This window comes from Sorex fumeus, unplaced genomic scaffold (assembly GCF_029834395.1).
Source record: "Sorex fumeus unplaced genomic scaffold, SorFum_2.1 ptg000014l, whole genome shotgun sequence".
Lineage (NCBI taxonomy): Eukaryota > Metazoa > Chordata > Mammalia > Eulipotyphla > Soricidae > Sorex > Sorex fumeus.
In genome coordinates, this window is record NW_026606071.1 from 32,942,034 (window position 1) to 32,968,628 (window position 26,595).

At 37.2% G+C, this 26,595-nt stretch overlaps 1 protein-coding gene across 1 annotated transcript in view; it reads right to left on the reverse strand.

Annotated features, from left to right (window-relative positions):
• ABCA12 (ATP binding cassette subfamily A member 12) overlaps positions 1–26,595 on the reverse strand; it is a 194,711-nt gene that overhangs the window by 29,054 nt on the left and 139,062 nt on the right. The window contains exons 24-39 of the mRNA XM_056111825.1: positions 25,676–26,005; positions 24,551–24,620; positions 24,331–24,465; positions 23,120–23,266; positions 21,152–21,338; positions 17,651–17,869; positions 16,105–16,301; positions 15,112–15,272; positions 13,029–13,265; positions 11,436–11,586; positions 9,252–9,504; positions 8,559–8,645; positions 6,718–6,811; positions 4,049–4,176; positions 1,985–2,072; positions 256–361 (exon numbers count right to left, since the gene is read on the reverse strand). Coding sequence (XP_055967800.1) covers positions 256–361; positions 1,985–2,072; positions 4,049–4,176; positions 6,718–6,811; positions 8,559–8,645; positions 9,252–9,504; positions 11,436–11,586; positions 13,029–13,265; positions 15,112–15,272; positions 16,105–16,301; positions 17,651–17,869; positions 21,152–21,338; positions 23,120–23,266; positions 24,331–24,465; positions 24,551–24,620; positions 25,676–26,005 — 2,590 coding nt within the window. The remainder of the gene's footprint in view (positions 1–255; positions 362–1,984; positions 2,073–4,048; positions 4,177–6,717; positions 6,812–8,558; positions 8,646–9,251; positions 9,505–11,435; positions 11,587–13,028; positions 13,266–15,111; positions 15,273–16,104; positions 16,302–17,650; positions 17,870–21,151; positions 21,339–23,119; positions 23,267–24,330; positions 24,466–24,550; positions 24,621–25,675; positions 26,006–26,595) is intronic.

The window sequence follows — 26,595 nt, forward strand, 5'->3', positions numbered from 1 at the left end:
TATGAGAGTAGAATAAGTGTGAAGTCAACATTATTATCCTGACTTGATAAATGAGAAATCTAAATTCATCTGAAATTAAGGAAATTATCAAGAATGCTCCATCTGGCAGGAGTTACTACTTCCAGATTTCCTTTTAAAGAATTACGGTTTAGACACCATAAAATACCTGCCATGGAAAGAAAAGGGATCTAATTGTCATTTTTTATAGGGAGAGTAGCCGTAGTTGCAGTATAAGAAGTTTCAGGGTAGCCATACCGTGTCGAGCCGCATCACGTTTCGACATGTTAACTCGCAACAGGAAGTTATTCAAGCTGTTGAGGTAAGCTGGAAGGGAGTGATAGCCTTCTGGATCATACCAGACCTATTCAATTCCAAAGGAAGGCAAAATCAATGATGTGTTCAAATATAGCAGCCTCTCTTTACACTTGACTTAAAGAATTCGGATGAAACCAGACACCAATTCCCCAATAACTTAGTTTTTCTTGGAAGATTATGAGCCTTCACTGAGTGCTGACTACTGATCTTTAAGTTCCCAGTGTAGGGATGGTCAGGGATTGGGAAAACAATCTTATTTTCTGTGTGATAATATCAAATTATTTGTTATTCCAGATACTCTCTAAGAAAAGCTTGTAGGAAACTGGACAATTATGATTATCTCACTTTCTGTGGTTGGTCTTAGTTTTTCTAGAGCTAATGCAATCAGCGGTAATATTTTTAAAAATGTCATATAAGTCAGACTGTAGAATGACATTAAGTACAAGCATTGTGTCCTCAGCAACAAGATGCTGAAATTCCCCTCATTAAATTTCTTTTCCTAGTAATATCCCCAAGAAAGTAAGATACTTCACCTGTAGCGTCAAAAGACAGGGATTTAAAACCATGGTATTCAAAAAGCCAGCTGAAAGTTCAAAGTTAGGAATATAAATTGGAGAGAAACTACTTGATAATGGATCTATATATAGGGTATTTATTTGTTTCATGAGTAGGGTGGAGGAGGAAAAAGAAACAGTCAAATCTTCAGCTCTACTATTTATTTTCTATATGGATTTGTGAAAATCAGATAAGATATCTGTCTTATAGACATGCTGTGAGGATGAATTTAGGTGGTATTGGAACTTGGCTCAAACAGTCACTAAATGGTTATTAGTTTCTATACCCCACCCAAGTTTAGAGCTGACTTTTATTAGCAAATGAGAAATATGTGAAGGGAAAGTTAAAATTTTTAAAACAACTATTTATCATACTGGTAAACATAGGAGTGAGATGCCTTGATTCTGGTTTGTTTCAAATAGTATGTACCATCTAGAAGGAATAATGGTCAATGCATTTGTTAATCTCCATCAGATTCTGTTAAATTTCCACATTCTTTAGGAATCAAGGTTAAATCTATATGGAACATAGGTCCAACAAATGGATGGAAGATCAGTGTACAGTTTAATAAATTCTTATGAAGTGTAAACCAACACTAAGAATAAGAAGTCAAATTTGCAGTATCCAGAACATCTCCCTGCCCCTCTGAGTTCTCCCAGATCACAGTATTCTCACCCCCTCAAGTAATATGGTTGAGTTTTGCCTTATATTGGAGTTTATAATAAATGCAACTATAAATGATATAATCATTTTTGTCATTTTCTTATTAATAACATTTAATAATAATATCTGTATGTTGTATGGAATGGAGTTAATTTCCAGTGTTTTAAGATTCTACTGAAATATCTATTTACTTGCTTTTTCTACCATCTATAGCCATTTAGGGCCGTGTTTTTGACTAATATGAAGATTACACACCACCCATCTTTGTATATATATGCTGGTACTTATGCACATAGACCAGAATCACAATGCTATGAACTATGCATTATGTGAAACTATTTTTCAAATAGATTTTATCTATGTTTTGTTTTTACTTCATGACAATACTTATACATTTTACTTCATTCACATTCTCATTGGTATGATATCCCAGAAAAAGATCATAATTTACCTTGGCGAGTGTTCTATTGGCAGGAACTCCCATAATATCAAAAAGGAGGTCATTTGTCAAAGGCAACCCAAAACTCCAACCTCCATATCTGTATAGAATAATAAAATTTATATTTGTGTTAATGGCTAAAATATTCATAAACAGGTCTAAAATGTTTAACTAAGAGCTCGCACTTTTCTTTCCATTAGGAACACATTTGCAGCTTAAAATAAATACTGCCTGACAAAGATTTTACACTTTATTGATTTCTTTTATCTTGCTTTATGTTTAAAGTATGCATTATAACTAAAAGTAAAAAGTTCTTCTAAACAATGAAAAATGTGGAGTAATGAATCTGGAAACAAATAACAAATAGCTGGATCACAAACTATTTTAAGATCCGAAGATTTTAGAAGATAAATGTCCTTTATAAAGGTTAATTCTAAAATTATTTAGTATATATAGCATTTGATTTTATCTTTATTCAAATGACTCTATTACTTTTTATTGTCCTAACTTTCATCTCTACTTTCTTCCCTGATATTATACTTTTTTTTTCTCATCATGAGCAGTTCATGGTCTCTTAAAAGTGGATTTTGAAAAGTCCTTGCAGTAATTTAATAAATAGATTCACTTAAATGTCCACCAATTTGGTCTGGGTTAAATAAATAATGGTTCATTCACACTGAAAAAGAACTTTTGATTGCCTTTCTAAATATATCTCTATAAAGCTATTCCTGATGTACAATGAACACTACCATCTATGTTTTTCACTTTTTAAAAGTAGCTTTTGTAGCAATCAGTTTGTAAGTCCCATCTTGGCAAAAGTACTTAAATGTGTATAGAACTAGAAATTTTATGGAAGGATGCACAATCACTGTTTTTCATATCCGGGCTGACAGCTAATACCATTTCTTTGATTTTGCTTAACTATAGTCTCTAGTTATTTAACAGTGTTATCGAGTTTCATACATTGAAAAATGAAAGAGGGGACAGATAGAGGATCGGAGAAACCCACGACATTTGCAAGCCTACCAACTCCCCATCATCAACTTTACTGAGGTGTAATTGACAAATAAAAGCTCTGTATCCTTAAGGTTTTCAATTGGGTGCTTTAATATACATTGTAAAACAATCACCACAATGAAGCTAATTAATATCTGTGACTTCACATAGTCACCATTTGCTGTATTTTATCTCTCTCTATATATACACATCTATAATGTGCATATATGTGTGAGCTTAAACTCTAATCCATTAACAATTTCAACTATAAATAATATATTTTGAGCTATAGTCACATTGCTATAGATTTCAAGCACATAGTTGTCTTTTATGAACTGAGACTCTATATCCTTTGACCAACAGTCTACGTTTCCCCCTCCCTGGGGACCCTAGTGACCACCATTAGCTCTCTGCTTCTATCACTGATTTCAGGAATGTGACTGTATAGGATGATTTTATAATTTGCATATAAGTGAAAAGATGCCACATTTGTCATTCTATATCTGGCTGATTTCACTTAGCAAACTGTTCTCCTGGTTCATTTGCGTTGTTAAAAATGCTAGTTTGCTTATCCTACACATATGGCCAATGCCTAGTTGGCTTGGGTACAAGCTTATAGCCTTGCTCTACATGGACACAGTTTATTCACTTGGGCTCTTAAGTTTTGAGGGCTTCATTTTGGAATTAATGCTGATTGTCACCAAAAAGCCATGCCTTAACACTCTCAGTTAGCACAATTTAATCAACTACTTCTCTTTTGCTTTAATAAGAAATGTACAAACTGACAATCTATTTTTAGTCCTAAGAAAAAATCCAATAGTTTTTGATTCACTCAAATTAATTTAGAATCAGACTTAAATATCAATACATAAGATATTTGGATTTTATCTATTTAGGTAAAATAGTATCTAAATATTTTATCCATTTAGATATCTATTTATCTATTTAGATAAAACAGTAGCCATATATATAATCATTTAACATATGCATCTTCTGTCTTAAGTTCAGAAAGCAAATTACCTTAAAAATTAGAAAGCTACATACATTAAACTCAGTTAAATATTGTACAGGATATCTTACCTTTTTTGTGTGAATTCATTGGCTGTTGATATGAGATAATTTTCCAAGCGGTGCCCAGTGAGGTTATAAATTATTTGGGAAGAATAAGTTCTTCTATGAGGTGGAGAATAGTTAAATTTAGGACAGTCCTGAAAAGCAAAGTTAAAAACTAAATATTTTCCCGGATAATGCAACACAAATATAGTAAGCATCAAGTTTAATTTAACAACAAATTACATGCGTTTTCATGTCATAATTTGTCTGTTACTGCAACTGGTAGATTCCTCTAAAGATCTTTGAAAGGAAGTCAATTTGTCTATGCCAAAAATACTTTTAATTTTTTTATTGAATCACCATGAGATGCACAGTTATAAAGTTGTTCATGATTGTGTTTGAATCATACACTCTTCCAACATCAGTCTCTTCACCAGTGTACATTTCTTATCACCAATGTCCCTAGTTTCATTCCTACCACCGCCACTGCCACCCCAACCCCCGGCTAGTCTCCATGGCAGGTACTTTTCTTCTCTCTCCTATCTCTTTTCTCTTTCCTTTTGGAGATTATGGTTTGCAATACAGGCACTGAACGGTTATCATGTATGTCACTTTATCTCCTTTCAGCACTCAGTTCTCAACCAGAGTGATCATTTCCAACTATCCTTGTCATAGAGGTCTCTTTTCTGTCCTAACTTCCCTCCCTCTCCCCCCACTCATGGCAGGTTTCCAATTATGGACCAGTCCTCCTGGTCCTTGTTTCATACTATTAGTTTTTTTTTTTTAATATCCTGCAGTCACGGTCACGGTCCTCCCGTTGTTCATCGATTTGCTCGAGCGGGCCCAGTAACGTCTCCATCATGAGACTTGTTGTTACTGTGTTTGGCATATCGAATACATCACGTAATATCCTGTATCTACTAAAAATTTGGAACAAATAGTTATATAAAACACATACTTCATATTTCAGAATTGCTTAAAGTCCAAAAGGAAAACAAGTTAACTTAATATGCTGTATTTCTTTCATTATACTAACAGACTTGATATTCTCATTCAACAACCTTAAATACTAAGATGGATCAAACTTTCTTAAATAATTTACAGGGAAGAAAATAATGGTTATCCCAACTTGACAAGATGACAGTCTTTTAGATACTGACATCACTAGATTAAAATTGTTGTGCTATACTGTTTTGAGATATCAAACAGATGTTAGAATTTAATATAATATGGTAAATAAATAAGAACATAATATTTATAACAATTTATTTCCAAATTAAAAATTATATATAGTTCAAGCATATTCTTATAAAATTATATAAACCTTTTTTTATACTGCATCTGACTTTGCTCAAGTTTTACTTACTCCGGACTCTGCACTATGGGGTCACTCCTGATGGTGAATAGCTCAGGGAACCATAAGTGATGCTAGGGGATCAAACTTGAGTCAGCCGTGAACAAGATAAGCTGTACTATCTCTCCAGCCCAATGAATATGAAGTTTAAACAATGTTCCCCTTGGTGACTCTATTCCTATGTCTAACGGGTCTACACAGGAATAAATTGCCACCATGCACATAGTATATATTTTTCTTTTGCATTACTAAATACCATCAAACAGTATTTAAAAACTTTTATAGCTATTTAGATTCCCGTCAGCAGGATATGAGGTTGAAAAATTAAAAATCTATGCTCTATTTTTTAATGTTTAATGTTATTCAGATATCTCAAAGACTCTTAACTGGCTTCCAATATGAATTAAACACAATGCATGAAAAATTTCAGGAGTTAGCAAGACTCTCTGTGTTTATAAAGCTCTTTATATACTGTGTAGTACAAATATTTTTATATGTACGTATTCCAAAAGATGTTTGCTGGTTCCAAGGTCTTATTGTTAGTAAATGTCATGCATCAGAATACACATACCTATAAAATAGAGTGCATCTACTGAAAACATTTTCAGTTTAAATATTGTATCGATAGCTTGAATGATGCCTTGAAGAAAATATTCCCCAAATCCTCCACCATGGGAAGACCATCGACAGCATAGTGACTCTCAAAAACTAAGAGTGACCTCTTTTACTTCAGAAATCTATAATTTCTCCAGTGAATTTAGTTTTCTTGAAAGTTTGGTGAATTGATAGGCCCAGAAAATGAAGGTGTCTATCTATAGAATACAGACAGGATAAGTGATGGTTGAACAGTATTTGCTGTTTTGTTAGGACATGGAATTTTTTGCACTCAGGAAATTCTTAGAGACATATGAAGCTCTTATCTGGCCTTCCGCATTACTAACTTTCCATGATCACGACACTGATGGTAGTGTGTGTTTTCAAATATGATAACTATGGTGGTGTTTTGGTGTGCAAAACGTAGAGCTTTCTGGTTATAGAGAAATCGAGACCAAAACTCATCTTCAGTTAATTTCCATGAAAGGTCATTGTAGAATTCCCTACCTTTGGAAATTTGTTCTGAGATGAATTTAACATAATGAGCTGAAGTCTAAAATCACTGTATTTTGAAACCCAAGCACAAAAATTTGTAAGTCTACAACTGTACCTCATGGTGTTTCACTAATAAAAATTAAATAAATAAAGAAATAAAATCACTGTATTTGAGTGAATCAGGTTTGCATCTTTGAGAGCATCTAAGTTCAGGTACTCATTCCCTTATTTCTCCCACCCCACTGAATCATACCTGGACATCTTCAGAGCAGGAGCAAACACCAAAATTAGTGACAGGTTCTCCGGTGGTGTTCCATTTTTCTAGACTGTTTTTATTTAAGCACCTTCTGCAAATAAAAATGTTACTGACATGAGATGTGTGTTCTCATGTTTATGCATGAGCATATAAATGAACACTTGATATTAAGTTCAGACGTATGGTCTTAGGAACAATGTACTGATCATATATTTATATACATATATATATCTTGAATGCACATGGTGTTCTCATTTCTAAGTGACTATGAATTTCATGGGAGGCTGAAGGAGGATACTTATGGAATTATCCTAATGTGGCTGTGTGGGGGTTTTGTTTTGTTTCTGGGGCCACAGCTGGGGGTGCTCAGGGTTACTCCTAGTTTGGTGCTCAAAGGTCATTCTTGCCATACTCAGGGGACCATGCCAGAATGGTAACTGAACCCTAGGCATGGTGCATGCGAAGTGTGTGCTTCAGCCCTTTGAGTAATCTCCCTAGCCAAGATAGGTGTTTACTTTTCTTGAACACTTTCCTTCTCTTTATTCTTTTCATCTTCTCCTTTAATAAAAATGGAATATTTAAGCATGGCAATCCCAATGTAAAGTTTGCATCTGAGTAAGCAGTGGTCTATAGTACAAAAGCAAGGAAATGGGAGTCAGGCACTTTAAGTCTTAGCTTGAGCTATACACCCTGTCCAACTTTCTTTCTTTTTTTTTAAAATTTATTTATTGAGTCACCATGAGAAAAGTTACAAAGCTTTCAGGTTTAAGTCTCAGTCATACAATGATCAAACACCCATCCCTTCACCAGTGCACATTTTTCACCACCAAGGACCCCATATACCCCCTTCCTACCCTCCTGATGCCTGTGAGGCAGATGATTTCTACTTAACTCTCTCTCTATTTTGATTACATTCATTATTTTGACAAAAGATGCACCATTATTATTTGGAGTTTCCTCCCAACAATCAGAACTGTTGAAAAGGCATTGTGAAATAATTTGTTTTCTATTGCTGGTTGTGAAAACCATACGATTTTGGATTTCTGATATTTTACTAATTAAGTCTGGAGGGATTTCTAGAAAAAGCCGGATAATTAAGAGATTGGTTTGTGTGCCTCTAGGGCCATGGCCGTGCTGGAGAGCCGCTTGTGGGGGGCAACTCATGGCCTCGGCAAGGCGTGAAGGATATGCGGGTTCTGGCCCCTCCCCCCATTCCCATGAGGCTGCAGTTGCCCCATCACTGTGGGCTCATACCTGGCTGTCCAATAAGCTCTGAGGCGAGGCGGCAGCCACCATGCTGCCAGGGAGGGGGGCGGTGGGAGGAGGAAAATGCAGAAGAGATAGACACCCTTTCCCTCCCAGCGGGGTGGGGGGAAGGCACAGCACTGTAGTTTAATGCACAGTCCATTCACATTTCTGCTGCAAGATGCTGAGTTCTGAATTAGGTCCGTGTGCCTCTGGGGCCATGACTGTGCTGGAGAGTCATTTGTGGGGGCAACCTGTCCAACGTTCTTTAGCAACTATCTTTGTCCTTATAAACCTCATTTTTTTATCATAAAATGGTATTACTAATTCATGGTGTTTTGATAACTAAACCAAAATATGTACACAAAAGAATTTTATAACTTATAAAGCATGCAATGTTTACTATTGCCACAGAGCATACCCATGGAGTGAATAAAAGAGATAGATAAAATGTACTAAGCATAGATCCTATCAGGGTGCTGGACTCCTCCAGTCAAATAACACTCATCCACTCATCAACAGAGCTCCATGCAGGCAGAGGAACACACACATACTGTAATGCTGAATATCGAGAATGAGTAAGAGCCACTTACGGATCACTGATGTTCAAACACATATTGTCGATGCCAGGGAAAGCCCACATTGCTGAGACCAGTGCTTTTGTGGTTGGGTGAAAATTTCTGCAATGTTAAAGGGAAGAAGCAATGATTCCATGATTCCTCTATCTTCCTCTCATATTAAACCCATGCTTGTGAAGAATTTAAAGACATAAAATCTGCTGTTCATAGTAGACTTTTTTTATCATTTGAGGAAGATTGATTCTCAGAGAAAAAAAATAATTGTTATGAGCAAAATAAATCAACCTCTATATATCTAACAGTCCTGTCACTCTCCTGATTGTTACATAGCTTTGTTAATCACCTGTCCTATATATATTAGACAGAATTCTAATGTTACTATTCAATATTTGTGAAACCAATAAAAAAAATTCTTGTTTAGACACTACAATGGGTTGGGATACTTATCTGTCTTTCTTGATGAAAGATTAGTCTCTAAGAAAATAAACTACTCTGACTCAATTTTTGTACTAACATAGATGGTGTTAAAAAGCTGTTTGTTGACAGCAGAACTGCCATGTTGCAATGAATCAAATGGTCTATTTCTTTGTGCAGATTAGGTTCTGTGGATCCTAATTTCTTTATTCTTTAGCATTTCATGGGAATATTTGAGACACACCTCAGTAGGCATGATGAAAATGTCACTTTAATTAAAGGAAAGAAACTTACGCATAGAAAGCTGTCTGTTCGGTGGTACCATAAAGAGATGGGGATATCTGGATCTCTGGATAATTGTTGCTGGAGTTTCTCAGCGTGCCTAAGCCCATAGCAGTGGTTACAAAGACGATAGGGAGAATGACCTGAGCAATGAGACCTTTCCAGTTTCTGCGGGTGTGGTGGAATCTCTTAATGAGGATGGCCATTATCTTCTTCAGAAACAGTCCAAAACCATCCAGCCGCTCTCCTCTTGTCAGGACTTTGTCTTGTTAAGAAAAAGAGAATTGATATGATAGGGAAATCCCAATAAATCAAGTAATGAAATCACTTCCAACGACACCAAGGTTGGAGAGTGTGATGTGATATAGCGGGAAAAACTCATTAGAACTCTAGGTATGAGGTTCATCTCCCCAAAGTACCAATCTTTAAAGAAGTATCATTTTTGAGGGTGTGCACCTCTGTTAGGAAAATTGAAGGTCATAATACCTACCTTAGAGAGTTGTATAAAAAATTGTTCTGAAAATTATAAATTAATAAAGTTAAAAGGTGAGAATCATCTACATAATGGTTTGACCTGTCAAAGCTACATATCTGAAATTTTGTAAAGAAATATATTTTTAATCTCCAGTCTCAACGTAGATTGTTTTATTATGAATACTGAAAAGAGAGGTTGTAATAAGAGACCAAATTAGATAAATAAGTGGAAATAAATAAAAATAAATAGAAATAAAACAACATTGCTAGCTTTACCTAACAATTTCTACTGCCAGGAACTTAATGACAATAATTGATTCTTATTCTGATAAGTGGTTCAATCAATTCTATTAGCACTGTAGCACTGTCCTCCCATTGTTCATCGATTTGCTCAAGCAGACATCAGTAATGTCTCCATTGTGAGGCTTGGTGTTACTGTTTTTGGCATATCAAATACATCACGGGGAGCTTTCCAGGCTCTGCTGTGCAGGCGGGATACTCTCGGTAGCTTGCTGGGCTCTCCAAGAGGAAAGGAGGAATCGAACCCCAGCCAGCTGCGTGCAAGGCAAACACCCTACCCGCTAATTCCTGTTTGATCACTTATACAACACATTCTATTTGATAATTTATTTGTTTTTTTCATTGTTGTTGTTTGGGGGCCACTCCTGGCAGTGCTCAGGAATTTACTCCGGGTTCTGTGATCAGGGATCACTCCTGGTGGGGTATTGGGCACTCTATGCAGTGCTAGAGACCAAACCCAGGTCTGAAGCTTGCAAGTGCCCTTCTCGCTGTATGTTTGCTGAGCCACAAAGAATTTTAACTGAGTATAGCATTTTAAAACTCTATTTTTACTGCTAGAATAATAATAAAACTTACTAAAAAAAATCTACCCAGAGACTCCTATTCCTGAAATGCTTTTGCTATTCGAAGGAACATTGAGACACTTCTGAGAATAACAGTTGCTAGGGATGCCATGGATTGTTGTTTCCTCAATGGAGATCCTGCCAATGATCATTTCAGCCGTTTCCTTAAAACTAGTTTCCAGTATAATATTCCCTCTGCAGGTCTGCAAGCACTCCTTCACATGTGATAAGATGACAGAATCCGTCAACTCTGTGTATTTTTAATTCTCCATCACAAATTATGCAGCACAAAAATCATGATCTTCATTTAGTTGATAAGGAAAAATACAAAGCTGCTTAATTTAAAATGAATTCCAATTAAACAGAGTGAGCGAGTTTAAATGCAAACTCATATCGCTGCAAAAGGGAATTGTAGAAGGAGCTGAATATTTTGAGTTAATTAGTATGCTTTTCTCTTTCTTGAGAAATTACATGTGGATGACTTACAGGTGTATCAAATGGAGTAAATATGCTTTCTGAAAGATAATGTCAGTGAGGAGAACATTTTGAATAGAGAATAGCTTCAAAGGAGGAGACAAATGCAAAGCAAATAAGTAACACATACTTCCTGAAGCAGATGACCACTTTCTAATCAAAGTCCCCAGTTGCATGAAACCTCAGCTGCTTTCCATAAAAGATACTAAAAGAAGTATAGGATAGGGTGCAAATGCAATGCAAGTTTAAGAATTGCACCAGCATCAGAGATCACATTTTCTGAATTTTTAGAGTCAGGTGAACATTTAAAGTTGGATATAAAAATGTTGAACTCTATTCGTATTTCAACATTTCGATGAAACAAGTAGCCAAATGAGATATGTACCATCTCTGTCCGTGAAGTTGCTGCTGCTTACGGATAGATCATCAGGAGTTGCCATGCCATTAGTATTGGGATTCCCAATTTTCTTTTGGGTTAAGTGCTCCAGACTCATATTGCTATTTTTCTGTGATTCTTTTGTCAAGTTCAGAAAAACCTAGCAAAAGAAATAAGAAAACTTGACTAACATACATAGAAATTGCTTTTCACTTTCATTTGTCTACTTTTCTTTTCATTTTGGGGTTTTGGGGTCATGCATGGAAGTGCTCAGGGTTGCTGGTTCTGTGCTCAGAGGTCGCTCCTGGCAGTGCTGAGAGCAAGAAGCAATGATGGAGATTGAACCAGCTTTCATGCTACACAAGCACATTAAGTCAGTATCATTTCTCTGGCCCCTTAGTGTATAAGTTCACTTTTGTTTTTAAATTTTCATCACATTTACTGAGACTAAAGAGTATGATTCCCAGGGAACCTGAGACGTTGGTGGAGGGGAGCTGACAATGGTGTTGGGATCCATGATGTAACAGTGTATATTGAAAATCTAACTATGAATAACTAGGTATTTTTTGCTTGTTTGTTTTTTAATGTAGGAATACTGCCATTTATTCAGCCATTGAGTAAGTTGATTGAATTGGGCATTAACTTCACATTACTTTAAAAAAAATTGTTTTAATTGGATATCAGTGAGATAGACTATTACACAGTTGGCCATAGTTGGGTTTCAGTCGTACAGTGATCAGAACCCATCCTTCCCCAGTGTACATTTCCCACCACCAATGTCCCCTGTTTCCCCACCACCATCCCCCAACACCCTACCCCCCACCCCCAGCCTCCCTCCATAGGAGACACTTTCCTTCTTGTGCTTTCTCTCCTTTTCCTTTTGTGCATCATGGCTTGCAGTACAGTGTGAATGACTATATCTTAAACCCAACTATGATATTGTAAATCACAGTGCTTTAATAAAATTAAAATTAAATGGGGGTGGGGGGAGAAGTTTATGCTTAGTTTCTGTTTGAGGGTCATGCCTGGTGGTGCTCAGGTGATACTGCAGGAGCATGCTTAGGGATCTCTCCTGGCAGTGTTCAGACAACCATGTGGTCCCAGGGTCTGAAACTGGGCCTCCTGCATACAAAGCATGTGCTCTGCCCACAGAGTTATTCCTATGACTCAGAGTATGACTTTTAAGTAGATTACTGCTGAGATTACCTTTAAGTGAACATTTTGTATATAAAGATACATGTTCTCTGATTGGAATACCATGTTTGCCCACATAGTCTGTTTTGGAAAATGACTAATTTTAAGATATTTTGATTTTGTGAAAGTATATACTTTTATTTTCAGCTATTTTGTTTGAGGGGCCACACACAATAGCATTTGGGGTTTACTCTGGTTCTGAGTTCAGGGATCACTTCTTTCTGACTTCAAGATTGAACTTGGGCTGGCTGCATGCAAGTCAAAGTGCCTGACTTGCTGTATTACTGTCCTATCACTCCAGTTAATTTTTCCCTCTCTGTTTTTCTTGCCTTCTCTATTAATTTTTTAATTAAGCTCTTTATTCTAAGGCAACAGTACATCAAAACAACTAAGACAAAGAAGGGGTACCTCTTCCACGGTGGTATCTGAAATGCCATAGCAGCCAATGTTGAGGTCACCCATGCCAGAGTCCAGTGCCCTGAGGAGTGACAGATAGGCCCCTGAGACTTTGGTGCTGAATGGAGGAAGCACATAAACCAGCTCTCCACCGATGTCCTCTTTGAGGTAGGCTTCTGGGAGATGTGATCGGATCATTGCTGTCACGGCCATGGTGTCGCATACAGTACTGGCATTGAGGTTTGGGCTCTAGAGATAGAAACAGAGGTTAGGCACTTTCTTCTGGACTTTGGAGAGTGCCCAGTGGTCTTGAGAATTTCAAGTTCCTTCTGGCCACTGCTGATAGAATTGAGCTACACAGTTCTCTTCAAATGCTCCCTGTCCCTCTTGGGGTCTCCACAATTGTCTGCTGGTTGCATTCAGCCTCCCATACTTTCCCTGTCCAATCTCATTGTCTACAATCCTCCCTCACAATTGTTCCACTCCATGGACAATGGTCTCTTGTGATGCTCCAGCACTTCAGCTCAGATATCCCTGCCCTTTCCTCTGGGCCTTTGCATTTGTTCAATTGCCCCCAGATAGTGGTGTGGCTTAGTCCTTTGGCTCAATGGCCACTTCTGTGGATGCTTCTTCTCTAACTTCTCTGACCACATTTGGTGCTGCCTATCCACACCCTTCTGCTTTATTTCTACCAATAGCATTTATTACCTACCACTTTACAAAACTACTAATTCGTTGATTGCATTATTTAGATTCTCCACAATTCATCAGAATATAACTCAATGAGAATAAATTTTTAATTATTTTGATTTTATTTTTTATTATTCTGGTAAATATTACTAGCTCAGGTTATAATAGTGTTTTATGTATAAAGCCTTTATACCTCACCACCGCCAAAATGCCCAAGACTTTGCACAACTGTCTCTATGTCACCTATAGAGAGTAGATTTTTGGGGGAAAGCATTTGGACCAAACCCAGCTATGGTCAGGGCTTACTCCTCCTCTATACTCAGGAATCACTCCTGATGGTGCTCAGGAGACTATTTGTGGTACCAAAACTGGAACTGGGTTCAGCTTTATGCAAGAAAGCACATTACCCTTATAATATCTGTATGGCCCTGAAAATAGTCTTTTAAAATATTATCATTTCACTGCTGTAAATCTAATGCCTATAACAATGCTTTGGAGACATGGTAAAGCATGATATATATACATATATATATATAAATGATAAAGCTCATACATATACATATATATTTGTAATGTGTTAGTGAATACAACAATGACGAACATACTATGTAAATCCTGGAAGTGGCACCAAGGTGATCAAATACAAAATAGGCAAGATTCAGCAAAGTCTGCCTAATAGCATATGTACTTTGCGCAGAATTGATATGTCATAAGATATTTTAGTTAGTATATGGATACATAGTCAGCATTTGTGCTTTTCCGAGATGGAAACGCACGACTAATTTGACTGAGTTAAACTCTGTTAGCATTTTTTTTTTGGAAACAGGGAGGTTAGGGCAACACCCAGCATTGCTTAGGGGTTACTTCTGACTCTGTGCTCAGGAATCACTCCTAATAGGCTCAAGGAACTATATTAGGTGCCAGAGTCAGCTGCATGCAAGGTAAGCACCCAGCTTGATTTACTATCACTATGACCACAGTCTCCTTTAGCTTTATGCATTAAAATATTAAGGAAGGTTATAAAAGCTTGCTTTCCATCAGTCACCTTGGTATAAAGAATATCCCTAACCTAGTTTATCAACATTCAGTATCCAGATCAGAAGTATCAATATCACCTGAAACCCTGTTAGAACTGTAGTAATTTCAGGAACATCCTTCTGCCCATGCCCCAGATCTACCTGCCTTAGTTTCTACCAGTCCGAAACTTGTGAGTGGAGACAGTCGTCTGGGCTTAACCAAGATCTCCAGGAATTTAGATGCATACTCAAATCTGAGAAATATGAATCTAAGCATGTAATAAGTAATGAATGCTAGCAATGAATAAGTTGAAGTGATTCTTCATCAGTTGCCTATAAAAGTTAATTTATCACTTTCTTTTTTGTGATGTAACTTTCTTTCTACAAACCTTTTTCTTGGTGAGTATGAGGTGGTATCCATCTCCAAATGCTTCCTTGAGGTAGAAAGGTGATCCACAACAACGCAGCCCCCCCTGCTCCAGGAAGGCAATGCGGTCACTCAACACTTCTGCTTCGTCCAAGTGGTGTGTCGACAGAATGATTGTTCTGGCTTGAAAATATAGACAACAACCACCAAAATGAAAAATAAGGAGACAATTCACAAGATATATAGAGCTAGCCTAGATCTGTGATTCATGAGAAGAGTCACATTTCATGAGCTAACTAAAAATATGATGAGAAATAATGAATCTGAGACAAATTCAAAAGGGTGGTCCCAACCATTTTAAGGTGTTTTTCTTACAAATTGTCAGCAGATAAACACTTATTATGCTTTAAGGCTAAATGTCCATCATTCACAACATGGGCACTGGCAATCCCCTCGAAGCTGTTATTTTGTTTACTGGATTTTATTCTCTCTCTCTCTCTCTCTCTCTCTCTCTCTCACACACACACACACACACACACACACGTTCTTTCTCTTCCTCCCACCCATCATCACCGTCTCTCTTTCTCTCCCTCTCATCTCTATGAGAAAGGCAGTAATTTTAGATACTTTTTGAATATTCTCATCTGATTAATCCACTCCACTCTGATTGCTCCTTTACTTCACATCCTGTTAACACTTATTTAGTCTGTTTTCAGTTTATTTTCGTTTGTGTATGTTTAGTGTCTTTAATTAGATTCTAAGCCCCTCTAGGCAGAATCTGGAACTTCTATTGGATGCTATTTTATCCACTTGCTCTCTGAAAGGCTAGCTAAATGCTCAATTCACACTGGGCACTACATAGATATTAACTAATTGACCCAGAAATTTAGCTGAGAGAAGAGAGGAGATGCGAAAGGAAGGGCCCATCTGAGACATTTAGAGCTTCCTCTAGCTTGTATGCCTCCCATCAGGCAAACTGATGACTGTTAGCTGGAGAAGTTATAAGGCCTCATACCAGTTTTGTTCTTGGATATAACATCCCATATACTCCGGCGAGAACATGGGTCAACACCAGTGGAGGGCTCATCCAAAATAACCACCCTTGACCCTCCAATGAGTGCTATGGATATAGACAGCTTTCTCTTCATGCCTCCAGACAGCGTTCCGACTCTCTTATGGCGATGGCTATACAGTCCAGTGTCTTTCAATGTCCTTCAAAAATAATATTTGGTGGTTAATTTTTTTAATGGATAGAGGATTGAATAATAGGGGGAAAATATCCTCATTGATAGGTATTCACTAAGGAACTATGATGTGCTCAACAAGGCACAATAAATTACTAAGAATTAATGATATTTTTTGTTATCATTTTTCATCTATTTGGACTATTTGGAGATATAAAATAAATGATCAGAAAATATCCAGTAATAAGAGAACCATAGATGAAGACAGTTAAACAGTTGTAGAATAAGAATTGACTGGTCAGAGTGATGATATTAAGAAAGTATATAACTATGTTATTAGTGCATTTGACAAATTTGTTCTTTCTCCCACCCCCCGCCCCACCTTCTTTTTGCACCAGACTGCTGTAAGTGATGAGTAAAAAACAGCGATCAGATAATGTTTCCAATATGTTCGTATGCATGCGTATCAGAAAAGACACAGGAGAAATTCAGTTGGAAAATATATTCCCAGGTAGGTTTACAATATGCCAGATGGTTGTAAATGCATCAAGAATTTAGCAAATCAGGATATATGAGAGAAGTAGTGCTTGGCCCCGGTAATTTAGAATTCTACTTTATATCTATGGTGCTCCACTCAGAGCAGGGGACCTTTGAGGAGAGAGCAGGGATGTAGAGAAGAAAGTCAGACAGTTATCTGGGAAGATGCTCTAAACAGAGTGAATGGTGAGAAGTCCAGAGAGGCTGGAGCAGGCTCAGCATAATTGAGGTGCCCCTGGGTGCAGCAGAGATAATGGAGGCCAGAGTTGAAGAAACTGAAGCAGAAAAGAGGTGGGAGGTAGGTCGGTGACACAAGGTTTTATAGGTCTTTTAAGTAAAGACTTAGGTCTTTGCTAAGTTTCACACTGAGTGTGACGGGGAAGCCATTTGAGAGATTTGAACCCAGAAGTGATCTGTGGTTTGGAAGGCCACCTGATTAGTCATTGGAGAACAAACTATATAAGCAAGAGTAGAAGTTGGCGGTCCAGGTAGCCATGAAGATTAGAAATAGAGGCTTCCAGTACTATGAGAACCAGAGGTGAAGAGAGTCAAACAATTGTAGCATCGAACTGGCTATTCAGAGGGATGATATTCAATGTAATTGTCAGTGAAAACTGAAAAAAATCAGTTGCTCATTAAACAAGTATATCTTGAGAGAGAGCTCAAGTGGTAGACCTGGCGTGAAATTCTGAGTTTGATCCCTGGCACTGCCTGGCCTGGCTCTGCTTGATGCCCCCAGCATCAATAGGAGTCCCTCTTGGAAACTACTGGAATAATTGTGCTGGCTTGACTTCCTGAGAACAGTTACCAGCACAGGTTCTCATTCCTGTCCTAACCGACCTTTTCACTTCTTCATGCAGCTGCTTTTTGGTCCAGTGAGGAACTTTGATGGAGCCATATAAGAGGAGGTGCTCTTTGGTTGTAAGGTAACTGAACAAGACATCATGCTGCATGCAGACCCCCATGCTCTTCCGTACAGTGTTTAGGTCTGTTTTGATATCTTTTCCATAAACGAAGATGGTCCCTGCTGACGCCTCAAAGAGCCCAGTCAGCATGGAGCTAGAAATAAAGAAATGGCAAGTTAGGAATGAATCAAGCTAGGTTTTAAGGCTACAGATATTTCAGTCATTGGGGAGGGTGAGGGGGAATCTCCTGAGAATCTCCTCAGGAAAGATCAAGCTACAAACTAAAATATTATTAAAGGGGAATAAAAAATAAACAACTTATAAGCTGTTAGTAGCAGTGTGTTATACAAACACTGTATACTACATAATGATGATGGTGATGGTGGTGGTAGCACTGTAGCACTGTTCTCCCATTGTTCATCAATTTGCTCGAGCCGGCCCAGTAACATCTCCATTGTGAGACTTGTTGTTACTATGTTTGGTATATCGAATACGTCACAGGTAGTTTGTCAGGCTTTGCCATGCGGGCAAGAAACTCTTGGTAGCTTGCTATGCTCTCTAAGGGGGCGGAGGAATCGAACCCGGGTCAGCCAGGTAGGCCACGTGCAAGGCAAATGCCCTACCTGCTATGCTAATAAGGTCAAAAATGTTTGGGCTTTTTAATAGCAAGTTAATCTCCCATTGGGCAAACTTAAGTCTAGCCTTGGTATCAGACAGCGTCTATAAGTCACTGAGTTTCAAATCCATGTCTTTGGCCAAATCTCATCACACAGTTCTATGCTTGTTCCATTCCTCCAACACACAATGCCACTTCCCTATGAGCATTATTCTTCCCCATCTGTCTGATGGACAGTAAACCAAGCAGTTGTTTGTGATCCCTGTTCTCCACTTACAATGTACGTTCCATGAGGTCAGGATATGAATGTGGTTCTTCAGCCTCTGCCTTATGTACCAACTTGTGCCTTGTATATAATGAAATACCACTGAACACTTATGATGAATTAAATAGGGAATCCCTGTGAGATTTGTTTCACAGTCTTCAAATTCAACATGCTTAAAATTGCACTTATAGGTTTAGGGATATTGTTCAGTAGTACAGTGATTGCTCGCATGCTTAAGATGTGGGTTTGATTCTCTAGAAGCATTCACATGTACGTGCACACCCAAACATGCATGAACACCAAATGACCCCCACAAATCAAGAACAACAAAACCCATGCTGTGATGTCTGCCTTCAAATTGGTGCCCTGACTAAGCACTTCTTTAACCTTATGATGAATCAATCTACTGTCTGAAAAAGCACAGAGTCCTGATTGTTTTGCATCCTCCTCTTCATTACTCTCTAACTACTTCTTACATACGTTTTGGTCATCTTCATACCATGTCTGTATGACTAGGATATTCTCATGTAAATAATTCTTCCCCATCTTTCTGATGGGTAGTAAGCCAAGTAGTTGTTTGTGTGATCACTGTCCTCCATTACAAGGTGAAGTTCCATGAGGTCAGGATATGGAAGTGGTACTTCACCACCCTGCCTTCTTTACCAACTTGTGCCTTGTATATAATAAAACAACACCTTACGCTTACTACGAGTTAAATAGGGAATCAATACAAAATGCGATTCTTCCCAGAGTAACATATTAAAATAAAAATAACAGACTTTATTCATTATATTCAGAGAATATTTAAATGGGGGCTTTCTCAGCTTTTCAAAAGCCCTTTCTATCTCTTATCCTCATTGCCTGCTAGAAACCATCTTTTCTAAGCCTGCATAGAAAGCTAGCTCTGAATTTAAACAGGTCATATAAATGAGAGCAGCTGCATGCTCATTCATTTCATGACCTTCCTTTGTCCCCTTTTATTTACAAAATATATTTAATTTGAATATGCTTTGACAGTCACTGAGCTTACTCATGATAAAACTAAATAGGATAGCTAACAACTGACACCTTTTCTCAAATAAGGGCTAGAGAACCAACCAATAGCATCTTAGAGAGGAATCCCAGCTAAGCAACATGAAGTACTGGGAGTGAAGCATACATGCACAAAATTAAAATAATTCCATTTGAAAACATCTGAAGTTCTTTTCTAGACAACTACAGGAAAATTTTAAGTAAATAATAAGAAAGAACAGCTAATGTATCCTCTTCTGAACTTTTTAATCTATATCATATTATTCATAATTTTTTTCTTTATGAACCTAGGCAAGGACTTCTTGTGTAGGAGGGCTGGGATGAGCATGTTTATATCAGAGCCAAGTTAAATTTATATAAGGATTAGGAGATAAATGCAAGGTAATGGAAAGGACTGGACTATGAAGCAATACTTATTGGTGGGACCAAAGATGAGCCTGAATTGATTTCTAAGTTTTTAGAACAGTCACTAATAAATCTCTGCTAATTTCTCTGCTACATTAAGTCTGTGGACTCAAGGTTTCCAGAACTTACTATTATGTAAAAGATGCCAAAAATATTTATCTTAATAGAAAATGTTCCCATTTAAAATACTAGTCCATGGACTGGAAGAATTGCTATTGTCAAAATAACATCCTACTGAATTATTATACAGTTTCAGTGCAAAATCTCCCATCCAAATTCAGATGATATTCTTTAACGACTTAGAATAGTCAGTAATAAGGTTTGTATGGAATCAAAAGAGACCCCAAATAGCTAAGGCCTTACCAAAAAAAAAAAAAGAAACTGGGAAGTATCTCATGACCTATCTTGAAAATATATTATAAAGCTAGAGTGATCAGGGATGGAGCAATAGCACAGTGGGTAGGGCGTTTTCCTTGCATGCAGCCAACATGACAAATAGGTAAAAATTGAATATCCAAGAACAAATCCCCATATCTATGGTAAGCTAATTTTTAACAAAAGAGTTGATAGCATGAAATGGAATAAAAGTAATCTCTAACAAATGGTGCTGGGAAAACTTGATAATCACATGTGAAAAAATTAAAGTTGGATCCAGTTTCACACTTCATACAAGGGTGAGCTTGAAGTGGATCAAAGACCTTGGGATCAAACTGGAATCTATAAAGTATACTGAGGAAACTCTATAAAGTAGACTGCTCTAAGACTTAAGGGACAGGAGGGAAACTGTGAACATTGGTGGTGGGAAATGTGCACTGGTGAAGAGATGGATGTTAGAACATTGTATGACCAAAACTCAATTCTGAACAAATTAATAAAGCGTGTTTCATGATGATTCAATTAAAAAGAAAAATAAATGAGAAGTACTGGGTATGACAGTTCCACCGACTTTGAGGACCTAATCTGGCCTTTGAAATCACAGTCTGTTACTATGGATTTACGCTGCTTCTAAAGTATTCAAGTTTAGCTTACTACAATCTAGAATATTACTTTTTACACAAAACAGGCAAGGAAATATTAAGATAATGTGTCTAGGCCAACAAGGCCTGTAAATAACATACATGGTGGTAGTTTTCCCAGCCCCGTTGGGTCCCAGCAATGAAGTAATATGCCCCTCATAGAAGTTCAAATTGAGGTTATCAACAGCAATTTTCGAGCCATAGATCTTTGTGACACCATGTAGGGCAACCCCAACTGTAAGATCTTTAGGTTCAGGTTCAATGTTGGAGGGAAACATGCTTTCAGGACCTAGAGGGAAATCAAGAGAGGACTTGTTGGTTCACAGAAGAAAGAAAACACAGAATTATATTTTACTTTAATTAAAAATAGAAGGGGAGGGAAATGAAGATGTGTAGAGTAATGAAATTGGGACAATGATAGAGGGTCTTGAGCTTTTTGGGTTTGGTGAGGTGTGACAGCTACACAGTTACATAATAACCATAAATGTTGACACTATAAACATGTTACAAACATGTTTTCTAAACTATAATAACTAAATTTAATTAAAACATTTTAATTGAGGACTTTAGAGGTTGGCGATATGATTCAGAGGTAGAGTGTTACTTGTGAATGACCTGGATTTGATCCCTAATACTACAAAGAAAGGAAGGAAGGAGGGAAGGGAGGAACGAGGGAAGGTAGGAAGGAAGGAAGGAAGGAAGGAAGGAAGGAAGAAAGGAAGGAAGGAAGGAAGGGTGAGTAGAAGGGAGAGAGGGAGGGAGGGAGGAGTTAAGGAGGGAGAAAGTGAGAATAAACATAAGGAAGGACTGAACGAGAGAAGAGAGTCCTACTGCAAACCACAACACCCAAAAGGAGAGAGAGAGAGCAAAAGGGAATGCCCTGCCACTTAGGAGGGGTAGGGTGGAGGGGACGCGGTGGGGGTGGTGGGAAGGATGTTGGGACCACTGATGGTGGAAAATGGGCACTGGTGAAGAGATGGATACTCAATCATTGTATGACTGAAATGCAAGCATGAAAGTTTGTAAGTCTGTAACTGTAACTCACGGTGATTCACTAATAAATTTTTTAAATAAATAAATAAAAAAGAAGAGAGTAAGGAAGGAAGAGAAGAAAGAGAAAGGGTGATTAGATGCTTTAAAACCTCTAAATTAAAAAATATATATACATCAAGAAACCATCTATTATAGTCTTCAGATGTTTTTACTTGTTAAGAAAATGGATGAGGTGGCTGGTGGGAACTGTAGCGATTAGTATATATGCCTAGCATGAACAGGACCTGGGTTTGAGTTCCAGAAACACGTGGTTCTTGATCCTCACAAAGTAGAGAACTGGAGGCACTAAGTGCCATCAGATATGGTGGCCCTGACCTAGGAGGCCTCCAGCACTGCTGGAGTGGGTAGGTATTCCTGGCCCTATCCAAGCTGCATGGCACCTTTGGGCACTCACATTTGACCTTCGGATCAGCTGGTTTAGAATTGCTGACAGGACCCCTGGGCCTCTGTAATACTACTTGGGAGACCCTACCCCCCCCCCCCAGTTCTTCACTCTGTGATGCTTGTTCACATCTGTACTTTATAAAATTCTCTTTGAGGCATTACAAAAAATCATTTGTATTTATATGAGTTATTACTTCATAAGGGTGACAAGACTCATCCAATGTCAGTAAAACACAAGCTTGGATTCATCTTTGCAGTATTGGTTATGGGCCATGCTAATTACCCATACTCATTACTTGGTTACTCCTTCTGACTAGTGCCAGATGGTTGGAGTTAGGGGTGCAGAATGTGGCCAAGGAATAAAATTTTTCTCTGTGTGAGTCTGACTGGACCACAAAGGGATCTGCAATCTTGGCCTAATTAGTGCCATATGCTAACAAACTGAGCTAATGAGCCCAGAAAAAAAGCCACAATTTAATCGCCATAAGAGTCCAAACACATATGTGTAGACATAGTCATCCATGACTAAAAGGATAATTCTGTCATCTAGAAAACATAATTAAAATCACTAGTCATGTGAATTTCACATCGCTTCTCTCAAAATAATGCATGTTGTTGACCTACTTGTCTTACTGGCAGACGGGTTGGTGTTTTGCATCATGATATTTGTAAACATAAGGCCATTGCTCTTCTCATGCTTCACCTCTGCACACCCTAATCGCTCTTTCCAATAAGAAGGAAGAATTGGAAAATACCACGGAGCTGCCATACCATATGTCCCTGTAATAAAATGTATAAGGAAGAACAATTATTAATCAATTATTAACATGAAGTACCAAGGTGAAACAACTGAATGTTGTATATTGTTCAGGAAGTAGTTTTAGTTGGGAGATCCTATATAGAACAAATAAGTAGTCTCAATGTGCCAGTAAAGTTAAAAAAAAAAAGAGCTGTTTTTTCAAACAGTTACAATGAGGGATAATTATTAGCTATTAAATTTTTCTCATTGTTAGTATGTAGTTAGATGACTTTTAAAAAATACAAACATCACTATAATCAATGTATTAGAATTTGTATTTTAAAAATATTTTCTCATAACTATTCTATTTGCTCACACACCAAATTCTGAACAATCTGTAATCTGCTTTTTGTCCTTACAATTTTTCTCTCAGAGAAATGTTTTGGAAATGGAGTACTCTTTTATTTATTTACAATATCAGAAATTATGGGCTGGAGCGATAGCACAGCGGGTAGGGCATTTGCCTTGCATGTGGCCGACATGGTCGACCCAAGTTCGATTCCTCCACCCCTCTGGGAGAGCCCGGCAAACTACCGAGAGTGTCTCTCCTGCACAGCAATGCCTGGCAAGCTCCCTGTGACGTATTCAATATGCCAAACACAGTAACAAGTCTCACCATGACACTGGGTCCGCTCAAGCAAATAGATAAAGAACGGGAGGACAGTGACAGTGATCAGAAAGTACATAAAATTTCAATAAAAATGGACATAAATATTTGTGAGCATACTAGAATAGAAAGGGGAATCTAATTTGCTTTCCCTTTGAATTTGGCAGCTTCTCAGAATTAGGAGTCTTGGTTTTGTCTTACAATATCTCATACTTTCCCTTGTAAAGATTGGATTCCATGCTTGCCAACTCACTCCTTCTTTTGAAGGAACTCTATTGTGCATTATCTCATCTTGGAAAATCTGCTTCAGTTTCAGGATTTAGGTACTGATTTTTGAAGATTATATATGATAAATTACATGTTAGAGAATATATATTAGCCAACTTGGAAAGGGAACAAACAGTACAAAGCAAACAGAAGTAGAAAGCAAGATCTTACCTGGGAAAACATTCCGAACATACCAAGCGATAAGGAAATAAATGAAAGAGTCTGCCAAGATAAAACAGCAGAGCCAGCCAAAGGAGGTAGTATCATCCTGCACTGGGGAACTATACATATTGTCCCACTGAAGACCTAAAAAGTGAACGTATGTATTTATTCTGAGAAACATATTACAACAAGGAAAGAAAATATCGCGTGTTAAAGGAGATGAACCTACCGATGCCTTGCTCCTCATAGCGTGCAATGTATTGGCTTGCATAACTGAAGGCTGTAGGGGACAGGAAACTCTGTGAAGAAAATTAAAACAGAGGGAGTTCCTGATGACGTCCCACATATCACCAGAGGTGCCTTTACATTCTCAAAACTTTGATACTTAAATGATAAAACTGACACTAAATCTCCAATTTGAAATAAAGGAGGCCCTGAACAAGAATACTGCAATTCTGAAAGAAGGGGAGAGTGGGAATTATGAAAAACCAAAAGTCGCGAAAATTATAACAAAAATGTGAAAAATACAAATATAGATATCAATATTAATAAATACTCAGTAAAATGAAAATAAAATGAAATGGTCGGGGCCAGAAGATATTTACTTCATAATCTGATTTCAAGAATAGGCATGATGGATGAGATAAATACTAAAATATCAGCTACATATGTATTAAGCAAGTAATTACAAATTTTAAAAAGTATTAAGTCCAACATGTCAATGCTTGATGAAATTTATCAATTTCCTTTTTCATGAACAGGAAAAGTTTTTTTAGTATGACCCTCTATAAGTGAGTAGATTTGCTTCTGCTTTGCACATTTCAGTCAGTAATCTTACTGCCTTTATTAAAATTCTTAAGTTAATTTAGTGCTTTAGAGTGGAAAGGCAAAAAGGAATTTAAATTTGATTACATGTTGTCAGTGCATTTGTCATTTTATACCTGTAAGTTATAGCCTATGTCACAAAAAACTATGAGAATTATTCATATATGAGAGTAATTCCAGTAATAGAAGCTGTAAGACATTTAGGGAATTGGATTCGAGAGAAGTCAGAATTCTTGATGATCTTTACAATAAGATATATTTGATTTCAGCTCTTCTTCCTCAGGAACTTTTTCTCAATAGCATTACACACTATGGCTTTAGAAGCTGTGGGGGAAAGGTTTTCTTTTCATGGTTTCTTTCTTGGATGATATATGATAATGCAGAGAACACTATCAGGAAGATAGTTTAACTCCTGTTGCTGTCACTGATCTTTAAATTCTGAAAGTGTTCTTTCAGTAAGAGAGTTTACGTGTAAGAAAAAGACCTGTCCTCTCATACACTGGCCACTCAGTTGTAACAGTTGACTCACCATGAATACTTTTATGACATAACTCAACTCATCCTCCACCGTAACCAGAACAATAAAAGGGAAAAAGGCAATGATATAAATGAGGCTGCCGATCAGAGCGGCGATGTTGGTGTTATTGAAGAAGACACTAATGAGGTAGCTCATGGCAATGACTGAGAAGCTGTAGTCCGAAAAATACAGGAACAAAATGAACCCATTTGTTTTAGGAAGAATATTGCCAAACTTGAGGATGATGATGAGGATAATGATGGTAACCAGCAAAAATCCAACACTTTCTATAAGCCAGGCAAAAAAATGACTGCAGGAATTTACACCCATCATCTTCATGTACTGCAAAAAAAGAAATGTGTTTCTTAGGTTAATATATATATATATATATGTGTGTGTGTGTATACAAAATCATATTTATAAGCATGTATATACACAGAGAGATATTTACTCACAAATAACAATTATTCTTCTTTCATGACAAAAATGTTCATGAGACTATTCGCAAGTATGAAATAAGACTTTATTTGTCGATGAAATGAATATGACCATTTATAATAGACCATCTTAAACTGTTCACAGACTGCCCTAATATAATAAATGATTTAGATACAAAGCTTCTTTCTTTTCCTTTTGTTAAAAAATTCCATTTTATAACTTATATTTGATATCTACAAATTAAAAAATACTTTAAAAACGTATCATGGTAGCTCTTGCAGAGTTTTACAACATGAATTTGACATTTGTGCAGAAATGAATATTTCAAGCTGGTTTGTTTAACATTCAGTGTAGATATTCTAATAATAGTATACAAATATAATGAACAAGCATTAATGAACAAACAGTCCATATTCATTTCTATGAGAGAAAGAGAATAGCCCTGATTCCAGAGGATTTAAAATACAATATATCTGAAGGGACCCTATGTGCGT